The sequence below is a fragment of the Nipponia nippon genome, unplaced genomic scaffold, assembly GCF_047370975.1.
Source record: "Nipponia nippon isolate SJK-2023a ecotype South Korea unplaced genomic scaffold, ASM4737097v1 scaffold_6, whole genome shotgun sequence".
Taxonomy (NCBI): domain Eukaryota; kingdom Metazoa; phylum Chordata; class Aves; order Pelecaniformes; family Threskiornithidae; genus Nipponia; species Nipponia nippon.
The window spans coordinates 54,648,900-54,661,937 of NW_028262380.1; the positions used below are offsets into that span (position 1 = coordinate 54,648,900).

The 13,038-nt window shown below is 38.4% G+C and overlaps 1 protein-coding gene across 3 annotated transcripts in view; it reads left to right on the plus strand.

The window, feature by feature from the left end:
• RAP1GDS1 (Rap1 GTPase-GDP dissociation stimulator 1) overlaps positions 1-13,038 on the plus strand; it is a 102,631-nt gene that overhangs the window by 27,194 nt on the left and 62,399 nt on the right. For all 3 annotated transcript variants that reach the window (XM_087735691.1, XM_087735692.1, XM_087735694.1), the window contains exon 2: positions 10,493-10,600. In XM_087735691.1, coding sequence (XP_087591817.1) covers positions 10,493-10,600 — 108 coding nt within the window. The remainder of the gene's footprint in view (positions 1-10,492; positions 10,601-13,038) is intronic.

A 13,038-nucleotide genomic window follows, 5' to 3' on the forward strand; every position in this document is an offset into this window, starting at 1 on the left:
AGCAGTGCCCGACTTTAGTGCTTCTATGCAGTGTGGCTAGTGGCATAGGTTTTGACACAATCTGTCAATGTGAGAACATTTTATCTATTAAATAGCATTGCATTTTTGTTAGCTAGTTACACAGAGTAAGAAAAATCCATATACACCATGATATACAGATATTTGTCTCCTGCATTAGCTATATTCTCAGGATATAAAAAAGTTGAGCCTTAACAGGACTCGTTATTTGAAGGCTTAGGTTGTGATATACATTTTGTAATTTTCTTTTGTTTTTGTCGTACATCTATGCCTGAGCTGTTATTTCTGTTGATGGTGTGATCTGTTCACCAGGGAGATGAGTTGGTACTTTTTTCCATGTAAATACAGTAGGAAGGTTAGGAAGATTGCTACATCTGCACTAGATTACCTGTACAGATTTCCTTGGAAGAGGTTTAGAGATTCCATGTCACCTAAGTGGGCAGATAAGAACTACACAAACTCCCAAGATGCTAAAGTTAGGCTTTTGACTACCTTGCAGCTTTACTTTCCGTGTTATTGCTGGCAGTAGCTGAAGTGTCAAAGGACATTTCTGTTTTGTAAGGACACAGGGCAGGTGCCCTACTCTGCCTTAGCCTTTTTCCCCCATATGGGAAAATTGCTGCAATGAACTTTGATTTTCCTCTATATTCAAAATTCTGATGCTGCTTTCCAGAAATGCAAGTACTCTGAATAGTAATCTAGAGAGAGAAATCACTTAAAGATTGTCTTTAGAAAACTTTCTAAAAAGTAAGGGAAAACGTAGGATGGCTCTGAAGAAATTAACTGATATGCATGAATTTATGAAATTAATATATTTATAAAAAGTCATATGAACATGTGAGAACCAGAGGACACAGAGGAAAATTATGTATTACTTGGGGTACAGACAATAAGACATTTTTCTTCCATTCAGCACCCAAACCATTTTTCTCTGAAATTTGACTAATCTTGATACAACACATCACTTAGGATAAAACAGGCATCTTACCTTCTTTATTATCAGTTTTATAACAGAGCATTGAATAAAGCCACTGAAGTGGATTCAGTTTTGATTGCAGACGATGTTGTGTGTTTCTTGCTCACTAAGGACCCAGTGAGAATTTAAAAGGCTTTTGTCTATCAGAAGTCCCAATTAGTATTTTCTGTTATGCTCTATATGTCTCCTGGGTTTTCGTAATGTGGTTCAGTGAAGATCAGGCACCTGGAGAAAATAAACTATATGAAAATAAAATGTGCAGTTATCTGTCAATTAAATGTAATTCTTTGCAAATTGGTAGCCATCTTGTATATGATTTTGTCTACTACTCCTAGTAATAGAGTACCAGAAAAGATCTTTCTATAAACTGAGAACCATATGTCTTCTTTAGTTGAAATAATTACTTTTTCTATCATTAGCTGATTTTTAAATGAACTTTATCCAGTACAGATTCTCCTTATCAGACAATGTATTTCTTTTTTATTTATGAAAAAATCTATTTCATCCTTCTTTTAGGACCTGTTTTAAGCAAGACCTTTTAGGGCTTTTTGTAAATCAGTAAAAGTTGTTATGTTGTTTTCACTGAATTTTGTTCAGTTTCTTTAGACCTTAAGATAATTCCAGATTTTCAGTGTTTAATTGTGAAATATAAAGATACCTAAATCTGTACCACATTTTCCTAGGGAAGGGACAAAAATCTTCCAAGATTCTGCAGAATCTTCTGAAATGTCATTCTTATAGTCTAGCCTTTGCAACTCAGAATTTAAGTAATAGGGAAAGGATCATTAGCACGCAGAAACCAATTACAGCAGCTACAGATCAATATACCTTACAATAGTATAAATATGTTTGTATTAATATCTATTGTTTATTTGTGACTACAGTAAAAATAATACGCAAAATTATTTTCAAAGATCTCCAATTTCCCCCAAGGCAAAAAAAAAAACAAAACAGAAAACAAGAAGAAAGCCATTTTAGCTAATCTCTGTTTCTGGTTATCTTTAGGGTTGATTCTTTTAGTTCTACTTACGGACATGTTATTGAGGGAGTTCAGAAGTAGTAAAAAAAAACCCAACACTTTTTTTGCTTAAAATTAACGAGAATTCTACAGCAAAATGAAAATTTTGCATTGGCAAGAGATTCCAAGTGAACTGAATGCTGGCTGATGCTGCTTTGTTTAGGTTTCTATCCTGATTTTAAATACAAACTGACTAAGTAGTTGTTAGCATGTTTAGACTGACCTGATAATTACCAAAAATAATTAGGTACCTTACTGCTCAGGTGGCAATGAGTCATAGTGTATCAGTATTTTCAGGTAATAAAAATGAAGCTCCATGAGATATTGAGGTGTCAGAAGAACAGCTGCTGAAGCAAATGGATAAATGAAAGAGTAACAAGTCTCTAAGACCAGATGGTATATATCTAAGATTCAGAAAGTGTTTAAGAATGAAGCAGCTGAACTGTTGACAAAAATAGGCGCTCTCATTAAAATTAGTTACTATACTAGAAAAGTGGAGCAAATGTACCTAAGTTAAAAACAGGTTGCAGCAGGAGCCCTGCAGTTAATGATCCATCAGTATTTCCCTAGAACTAGTAAAATCAGCTGGGGAAAAAAAAAAGTTAACCCACCTCAATGAACATGGTAGGACAGAAACAAACAAGCAGGATTTCTGTTTTTTTTTTTAAAAAAAAAAAAAGTTCTTCCCTGATTAAGATGTCTGGATTCATGGATTTAAGTGTTAATCTGGTTTAGGGCCAAGATCAGCCTCAGGACCTGTTCAGCACCAAAGATGTATCTGATAACACAGGAATTACCTTACTGGCTGTGGAGAAACCACAGAACCCAGAATCTTTTCCAGCTTGCTGGATTCAAACAGATGGCCCAGTAAAGTCCAAACACATCTGGGGATATTTGTTTGGCCATCTTCTTGGTGGATCAGAGCACTGAGGCGCAATGTGACAATGCAGCCACCTGTAGCTGAAAGTCAGTGCACCCAGTTGTCCTGTTTCTGACAGTGAATGACCAGCAGCTGATGTCTGGGAAAACACTGGGCAGGGCAGGGACAGGAGGTGGGCAGGTACAGGGTGGTATTCTCCCAACTGCCAGCAACCTGACCTTTAGGAACTTCCTAATCCAGAAGTTTTATGCATATCATAGTATTAATAGCCATGCATGGGCCTTAGTTTCCTCATGATTTTTTCCTAATTGACTAAATTAAATGAATCTGTTTATAGTTCCAGCCTCTTAACAGTTCCACAGTTTAATTATGTGTGGTGTGAAAATATACTTTCTCTTCTTTAAGTTTGTTGCTTGATAATTTCATTTTGGTATTCTAGCTGTTGTGTTAGGAGAAACAGTAAGTAGTAGCTTTCTTTTCATTACCTTAGTCCTATTCATGATTCCATACATCTAAATCATTTTTTCACCCTCAGTCATCTTTTTTTTCCAAATTAAGAGCCCTTGCGTACTTAACTTCTTGAGGATTAGTTGTTCCTTACCTTTGCTCAGCCATATCTGTGCCTTTTCTAGCTCTGCAGCATGTCTAGTTCTGCAGCATGAGGTGCCTAGAGTTGCATGCAGTATTAAAAATGTGTGTGCATAGTAATCATTTTACAGTGGCAAAGTAGTTTTCTATTTCCCAACAAAGCTGTTGACCTTTGAATTGTCATAGACCATTTGGTCTGGTGTGTCCTTACCAGGTCTCCTGGTTGTGCATCCTTAGTTGGTATAGATGACCTCCTGCTGGGGATAGACCCCGGCTGCCAGCGCACATTTTGCAGGGCAGCAGAGCAGAACCAGCACGCTGCAGCTCATGCAACACCCACGCACCCTGGTGAGATGCTATGTCTCTCCAGAGACTCAAGGGGACAGCGGTGCTTTCAGACTGCCCATTTCACTGGTGGCATAACTCGCAGAAGGAACATCTCTAAGGACCAAAGAGGAATCCAATGCTGTATGCCAGGTTGTCACTTGGAAAGGTTACGTACAAGAGCACCAGTGCAGCCAAAAGCGTCTTGCTCAAGCAATGCTAAGTGAAAAGAGCCACCTGCAGATATAACCAGCATGGCCACAGCACCCGTGCCTGTTTGTCAGCTTTCTGAGATGTCTTTCTCTGTGCCTGGAGATCTTTCTCTGACATTGCTGACTGAGCAAAGCCTGCAGAACTGAGTCTGTAGTTCTCAGGTAGCCTAAATTTCCACAGCAACCAGGCAAAAGAGGGCCTGATAAGGAAAAAGGGCAGTTGCTTACTTTGATGGCCAGCACCTCTTTTTACCAGCTCTGGCCTGCAAAGCCATTGTGTTGCAGAGAAGCAAGATGGAGCTCAGGTTCATGTAGCACATGCAGATCCATCTCCTGTCTGTGCCAGGCAATTACTAATCCAGTTGGTGAGTGTGTCAGATGTGGTTCACATCTGGGTTGCCCCATCTGTGTCCTGGCAGCATGCAAAACACCGCATTCACAAGGACCTGCTCTCAGCCAGGCCCATCTCTTTGTCATTCCTGAGAAGAGTAAAATGCTGTGGAATCCACTGAGTCACACTGGACTTTCTCTGCTGTTAGAGCTGCACTGTTACTTCTGTTATTTTTAGGAGACAATAGCCAGCTAAGTTTCTCCTGGCATTACTTACCAAAAATTAATTCTTTACCACGGGCTTCTGACAGCATCTATCTACCTTCTGATCAGATGCCAAGTTTCAAAATTTCCTGGCTGAGCTAAGAACAGAGAGTCATTTCTAATGAGAGATTTGTGTTGTTTGACAGAAAACACTGTACACTTGGGAGCACTTGAGGGCAGCTGCTGCAAAGAAAGGAGGGGAGGGAGTATTTTTTGGCAATGGCCTAAACGTGAGGACAAAGTTCTTTTGTCCTCAATAAACCATGTATATTTTGGGTATTTTGCATGTCTAGGTATATAAACTGTTGTATGGGACTAGGTATCTTCTGGCAAGGTATCCAAGGGGAAGCATCTTAGCTTTTCCTCATGTAGATTCAAGAAGGACCCATCCTGTACATTCCTGCCAGCTTATTCAATGTCCTGGAAACTAAGGGGCTCTGAAAATTTTGGGCCAGTCTTCTATGCTTTCTTTGGGGAAAGGGCATCTGGGGTCATTAAAGACCAAAGGCATGCTACAGATCTCACCAGTTGCTGGGCTTCCTGCTGCAAAAAGTAATTCAGGCCAAATATGCCTACTCTTCAGGCAGCCAGCTTCAGGATCAACAAACCACCCCCACCTCCCATGGGAGGTTATCAGGGTTGCGACAACGACTTGCGAGGCAGGTGTTATATACTACAGGGCTCCTCAGGCACCACTGAATATGGTTGTGCATAGAGTGCTCTGCTGGTGGCGTGGGGTCTGCATTAGAGTAGAAACACAGATGGTATCAGAAGGGAAAGGAAGAGCATGGGGTAAGGATGGCTTGGGAGCTGGATGCTGGCCTAAATGGATTACGTGTCTGATCTTTTATGTGTCAGTTCCTAGGTTCTCAAATAATATAACCTCAGAATACACTTTTAGTCAAAAACAAATGTGGTGAGTCAGTGGTGGATTTTCCATATAGGTTAGTTTGTACTGAAGTTCTAGGGAGTTAAAGTCCGTACAAGAAAATTAAGTAATTTCTGAAGCCTAGTCCATATAGACATACACACTTAAATTGTTAAGACATTTATGCCGTTATAACACAAGAAGACCCATAAATAGCATCATTCCTTCTGCTCAGTTTGATGTCTCATTGTTTCCTGAGAGGCAGTGAAACAGACTCAAAAGGCTCTGAGGCTAATACAGCTACTATCCCTGTAATAGCAGAACTGCTTGAACTTCTTTTCTTATCTGATCAGCCTGTTTCAGTATGTCCCATTTCAATATCTATTAATTTTGAGTTCCTTATCTCATAAGTTGCACATATGTAATAGTCCCAGTAATAACAACAGTAATACCTGATGTCAATCAAAAGATGCAGGAAATGTGAATATGTTCAAACAAAGTCTCATTTTTTAAGAAAATATACTGAAAAAAGACCACAAAATACATAAAAATAAACCGTCCAGACAAAAGCTATCCATCTAAATACTCATCTAAAACATTCTAAATATTTTTTTAACATCAGTCTTAGAAGATGGCTTTTTTGTGTACCTTGACTTTTTCTGTGGTTTGGATGAAGATACTGTGAACTCAAGGCAAAATAAGCAATTTGGTTCTTGTCCACAGAAGCTGCATCCCTAGATACATTATTGGGTACCTTGTAAAACTATTTGCAGTCTAGCCAGCATTCCTGTGGCCCTGACGCTAAACGAGGTTGATCAACTACCAGATTTTTACAAGATGAAAGAACAGTTCTTCTGTATAAAACAAATTAGTGATTGAAAATAGGAATGAGTCACAGAAAAGCTCTCAGAAAAAAGGGTCCAGTGAAATGAAATGGAATATTAAAGCACTCACTTACGTTAGTTTCTGACTATTTTTCTCTGTAAAAATGCCTGCACAAGAGATAGCAAAAGTTTTGTGAGAGATAGTAATAATTCTCTGCCACCAAAAGCAATGCAGGCTACTATAGTATTTAAACCACCTCATTTTTATGAGTGTTAGTGACAGCTCTTGCCAGACTCTACTTCCTGACTTATCAGTTTGTATCGTTAGGATATACGGGATTAAGGTCTGTGGGATTCGGGGCTTTCTGTCCAGATAAGAGAACTAATTCTTCTGAAAGCAATCCGGTAAGCCAGGTGTAAGTATGAGCAACTCCCAGTGCTTGGGGACATCAACGAAATAGTGGATACTTCTGTTAAACTTCTGACTTGATGCCTCACAAACTCATGACCTGATACCAGATTGCTGAGCAACTGTGCCATAGGGAACATTACTAGCCTTATTTTTACCTTTACCATCCTGATCTTGCCTCCTTAGAGCTTCCCAACTAATGTGAGCTTTCATGTGACCTTGCATATTGACAAAATCTACTTATTCATGTTTCCCTGACACTCAGCCAAAAGGATTCCTTATGTTGTCTTTATCCCACGGGTTTTTATCTCTGAGAATCTGATCAGCCTATGCAGTAACAAGCCTACTGGAAACAGCTTCTATAGAAAGAGAGGAAGAGACAGAAAGGCAAGCAGGAGATGATCACAAGAAAACCACGGGGTTTTTGTACATGGAAGACAAGCCTCTGCAGCTTCTTCACTAAATGACAAGTTCAAGGCAACTGTGAAACTGCAGAAGTCAGGAAGCCTTGTGTGATTATATGATGAGAGCCCGCTGGAACACTACAGCCCTTCCTCTCTGAATATCCCTGTCAGTGTCATCTCAAACTGTAAGGTTTTGTTCTTTTCAGAACAGCAAAAGAAAAAAAAAAAAAGTAACAAAACCTCTGAATCTCTTTAGGATGTATTTGCATATGCCCGAGATTCTCGGGTTTCAGAAGTAAATGTGTCTTTCAAGGTATTGACCCTGTTTAGAAAGGAGATTGGCTTTGACAGAAAGAATCAAAGTGGGCAAATAAAGTCATTCCTGAAGGGTGTTTTTTTCCTCTGTGCCCGTGGCCTTCTGACATTGTGCCAAGAGGTCTGTTGTTTCTACAGTATTCCTACTTACGTTTTCTTCTTTTGCACAGAAGGGGTAAGCCTCAAGCTGCCATAAGTTTAGAGTTGTAGGCTTGTTAGAAAATCAAGGATTATTGTAATTTATTTTAGAAACACACTTTATGCATGTGGTTTCTAATTTAATTTCTATTGTTATTTTAGAAGTATTTATACTATCCAATCATATCTAGTGAAATGGCAATTTAGCACATATTGCAACATAGTTTCATAAGACATTTTAAAAGTAACATTGCATACCATTGCCACAGGTGTCCATTGATTTCTTGAAGAGTGTGGCTAAGTTGAAGTTAAATGTCTGTGTATGTCAGTGGGATGTGCACATGCTCAGTACCATGCAAAACTGAGTTGTTTGTCCTAGGGAATGAAATATTTGGATAGTCACATTTGAAAATTTTGCCCAAAATGCATCATTCTGCATATCATATGTAACTGTATGGTATTAAAATAGTGGGCTTTCCCCACAAAAACTTAACATGGCACTGAGCAGAAAGGGGAGGTAGGAAAAAAGACTGGGGAGACCTTCCTAACTCTATTGCAGGTTCTGATGTGGCACAGAGTGGAAGAAATTACAAGTATTTGAGGTAAAGCACTCATCCCTTTGCACAGTAGAATGAAATAATAAGTGGGAACTTGTGATTTATTGGGCGCATGCAAGGTAGAAGAGGCTACAAGAGAGAAATAAAGTCTGGGTGTGCTCTCCAATAACAATAGCCTCTCTTCATAGTCTGCAAAATGTGGTGTGAAGGTGAATTTCTTACCTATGCATTTTCTTCTTCCTCAGATTGTGGGAACTCCTGTTTTTTATAGGTATAGTAGATTTAGTCCTCTTACTATAAACGGTTGCTACAGTTTCAAAGCTAAGTGTGTTACACAGGGAGATGAGATGCCTGTAGGATGGAAGAGAATTGGTGCTATATTAGTGGAAAACTGAAGGGAGTAATACGAGAGGGAGGTGGGTGAGGAAAGTATAAGAGGAAGTGGAGTGCACAATGTTAAATTGTAGTACTGGGGCTGGGCAATGGGTACCCTGCACCTGTGTCTTTTGACAAATTCCAGTGATATGTCCTCAATAATTTATTTAAGCAATGAGACTTTGCAGTGCATGTTCAGCTCTACTGTTGGTTAAGTGTCATTCAATACATGTGCTGCAGTAAGCCTGCTAGACAGTAACATAAGTCAGCACAAGGGAAAATGATAAATCTTTTCTTCTTTTTTTTTTTTTTTTTTCTTGGTAGCTTGTTCCAGGAGGTCTCAGTTTGGCATAACAAGGAGACGTGGCAGGGAGGCAGATTTGAGATCGCAAGGAACGCAACCAATTGCAGCTGCCCCAAAGGCTTTTACAGAGTTGCCTGCATGCTGCTGGCTCTCTGCATTTAGGAATAATAGGATTCCTGGCTACCGTATAGCTAAGAACATGTTTATTACTGAATAGACAAACTAACTGCCTGATGAACAATTTCATGACAAATTTCATACCTAAATACTGAGCACTTCAAAAATGAAGCATCTTACCTTTATCTATATGGGATATTGGGCTACAAAAGCATATGCTAATAAAAAATGGAGGTGGGACAAAAGCCACAGCTTTGGCTGAGAAGTGGAGCTGCTCCAGGAGGAGTGAGATTCCACCCTCTTCGTGGGATGCCTGCTGTGTCTCCACTGGGCTGCCAGTGCCTCAAAGACAACTAGAGGGAAGTTCTTGCCATGCCTCCTTTCCTTTGCACCATCCCATATGTGGGCAAGTGAAGAGGAGGCAAAGCACAGCAGCTGCCAACTCTCCTACGAAGGGGGCTTCCTACATTGGTGTGAAGCTCTAAGGCAGCACTGGCTTCAGGCTCAGAAGATACCAGTGACACATTACAAAGAAACTGTACCTACAGTTCTGTAGGGCTTGGGTCAAGGCTTTTTGATTAGTCACTGGGGAACAAGAGGCAGCTAGACACTATTTAACATTATTTGTTTTGAACAACACTTTCTGCTTACTGACAGAGTTGGCATGGAAACTGAATCAGCACGCACTTTTTAAAAGGGTAGTCCATTCAGAGTGAGGTTAGTCATCAGCAAGCAAACCAAAGAGACTCAGGCTGCAGCTGCTAACACTTATACCTTCCTCATGAATAGACAGAATACTCAAAATGGAAGCAGTCGTATTACTCCAACTCTTAGGGGAATAAATGTGCATCTATTGAGAATAATGTGGTTTGGGTGTGTGGTTTGTTTTTGTTTTGTTTTGTTTTAAAGAGGGAAGAGTTATTTAATTTTTTGAAATCCACAACAGAACTTTCTTATTTCTAGAAAATGCCTTATGTTGTTATGGATCAGTTGCATTTAAAGAGTTAACAGGGTTCATATAAAACACGGTTCATATAAACAATGGTGCTTGTAATATTGTGGTGGAAACTGGCATAATACTTACAAGGCTTTAAACTTAGCACTAGGGTTCTGTGAATGTATAGCCAAGATGGAAGCCTACACAGCATGCAGAAAGTGGCATTTTCAATTACTTTCCTGTTATTGGTTAAAAAATTCAAGATGTGTTTATTTCCATCATATTTTTTCCCACACATAAGGATAGAAGCAAAGAAACGGCTGCTGGTTTTCGGCACCACCTAGGCTGAGAAAATATTGATGGCTAAATTGCTGTTCAGTGGCATTTCATAAAGTGCCTGCTGGCATCCTGTTCTCAGATGCAGAATGATAAATGTATATTTAAATTTGAAAAGTTTAATTTCATCTATAACCTTTGACACCCAGCTATTTGTATCCTCAGAATACAGACCATACATGCCTTCTTCATTGATACAGAATCTTGTTTTACGGTAACTATTTACATTGAAGGCTATAATGCTGTTACCAAATTGATGAGGACACTGACTTCTCTTTTCTTTGTGTTTACCAAACAGATAATCTAAGTGATGCCCTGAAAAAGCTGAAGATAACAACCACTGACAGCACAGCAGATAGCTTGGAGGGATGCTTGGACTGTCTGCTTCAAGCTCTGGCACAAAACAGTAAGTTGTGCGGACCTTTCAAATTTTAAATCATATAACGAGATCAGTGAATTAAAATGGAGGAAGTAAAATGCGGCAGAAAGACTGACTCGAGCAGTAGGCTGCTGGATTGGCTGTTCTGGGTTTCATTTTTTTTTAACCGAAAACCGAATCTGTAACACTCAGGTAGCATCAAAGACAGTGACAGTAAATACCTGGATATTTGTAACAGCTGTAGTCCAGTCCTTTTTCCAATATGATGAAGTAGCGCAATTACTTTTCCAATTGATCACTCAAGAAACAAAGAACAGGGATAGACAAATAAGCCTGATAGGATGGGGAGAGGGTTAGGGGAGCAGCTTGCTAATTCTGGTTGAAAGAGCATAGTTTCCTATTTGTAATGTATTTTTCCTCATGCTTATGATCACATATTTCTTATTTCCAATAGTTCCAATTAGCAGAAATAGGCTAGATATCCAAAGATGGTCCAAATTGGACATGTGGTATGATAACAAAAATAACTTAAGAATGGAACAAGATGTCTTTTTCACCAAAAGCTGTAGAATGTGTGTCCCCACTCACAGTAGGCAGAAAGGTATGGTAAATGAAGATGACAGCTTACAAGACTTCTCCGAGTTTAACTTTCTTAGCGCTTCAGATGGTGGCAGAAGAAAAATCTGTATACAATTTCAAGTCGAAAAACTTGTCAGGATAGATACAAGCCATGATTATAAATTCTTTATTTAAGAAAATGTTAGTCCTTTGTAAATATCAATACACTCAAAATTACATACTATTAATAAGTTGTTTCTTTCCTGTGATGGTATTCTATAAATCACAGCCTTTTGGCTTAGTTGGTCTAAAATACTTCATGAGGTTTTTCACAATAGAATATAAGCACCATCCCTATCAAATCAAATATGGATTCTAACAGTCTCTGCATTTAATCGTAGTGGGTTTTTAATTCTGATTATTTTGCAAGGAGATGTCAGCCAGGAAATAATAAAATATTTGGCTTTTAGATCAACCCATTTTTTGAAGACACTGAATAATTTTTCTTATGGGTTTGTTTATAAGGTATATCCAATAATTTAATCCAACTTCCAATTGGATTTGGTATTTCCAGTACTTTTAAGTCTAATACTTAAATGATAAGTACTAAATAGAAGATGGTATGAAAAGTGACAAAGTACTTAGTGTAAATAACGGAGTTTACCATTTTACCTATGAAGGTCACATAGCTATGTCACAGAACAAGTTCGGCACATGCAAAATAATTTTGACTAACATACAGCAAACTTACCGATGCTGCCTTGCAACAAGATTACTCTCTTCCATCTCAGTCTAGGGCTTTGCTTTTCCTTCCAAAATCTTTTCTCTTCTAGTCTCGTAGCTGCCAGATCGGATAAGCAGATTATTAGGATTTTGACCTCTCTCTTTTGGGTAGTTTTAGAAAATTCAGCTATAATCCCTCCACCATTTACCACATTCTTTGCGTGTAAGTCAGTAATATGAATATAACCCTGCTGAGCTGCCATATGATATACATCTCCACATATTTTCAGTTGCCCAAGATTGAGGGCAACTAAAATAACTCACTGAAAATTAGATGGGTTAGATGGGGCAGGTTTTTCAACAGCTTGCTGGTGATTTAGGAGCCTGTATATCAGTTCTCTTTCAAGTGAATTAGACACTTCTATACCTAAGTTTTGCTGAGTCTCTCTGGACAACAGGCTTTAGTTCTCAGGATAGCCTGATGATTTGGAAAAAAAAAAATCCTCATAGAAGACAGGTTTCTGTTCTGGAATAAATTTGTGAGAACAGCATTACATTCAAAAGACTTCAGAAATTCTGAGGTAAATCGCATGTAATAGATTGATTCAACAAATAGATATAGAATCAGCTTTCTAAACACTGCAGTCTCTGAGTTATTATTGGGCTACCAGTATATTATGACTGTCCTTCCTTCCTTTGACCAAACCACCAACAAATGTCCTTTCTCATAGTTCTCATCCAACCAGTTAACAGCTTAATATGGATTTTGTTTATTGATTGATTGATTGATTTTTAGTTACAGTGGGTATTGTCATATATATGATATATATATGATATCATATAGATATGGGATACACACTGTACCTCTGTGTCAGTGTATAAATTATTATAATAATTAGAAATCAGATTGTTTATATAAAACTACAAGCTAATTGTAACACAGAAATAATGTAAATAAGATTTCTCAAATAATTCTGCTCTCCTTTAGTATATTCCCATGTGTATAATTATATTAATGAACTATACATTCTGATTATAGTTCAGTAAATCATCATATTAGAGTAACACTAGAAAAATAAGCCATGGAAGGAATGGAGTTTATTTTAAGAGAATTTTATAGGACTATGATTTCATTGGGAGTGCATGGTGGTATTGTAAGTCACAGAACTTAAAGTTTCATTCAC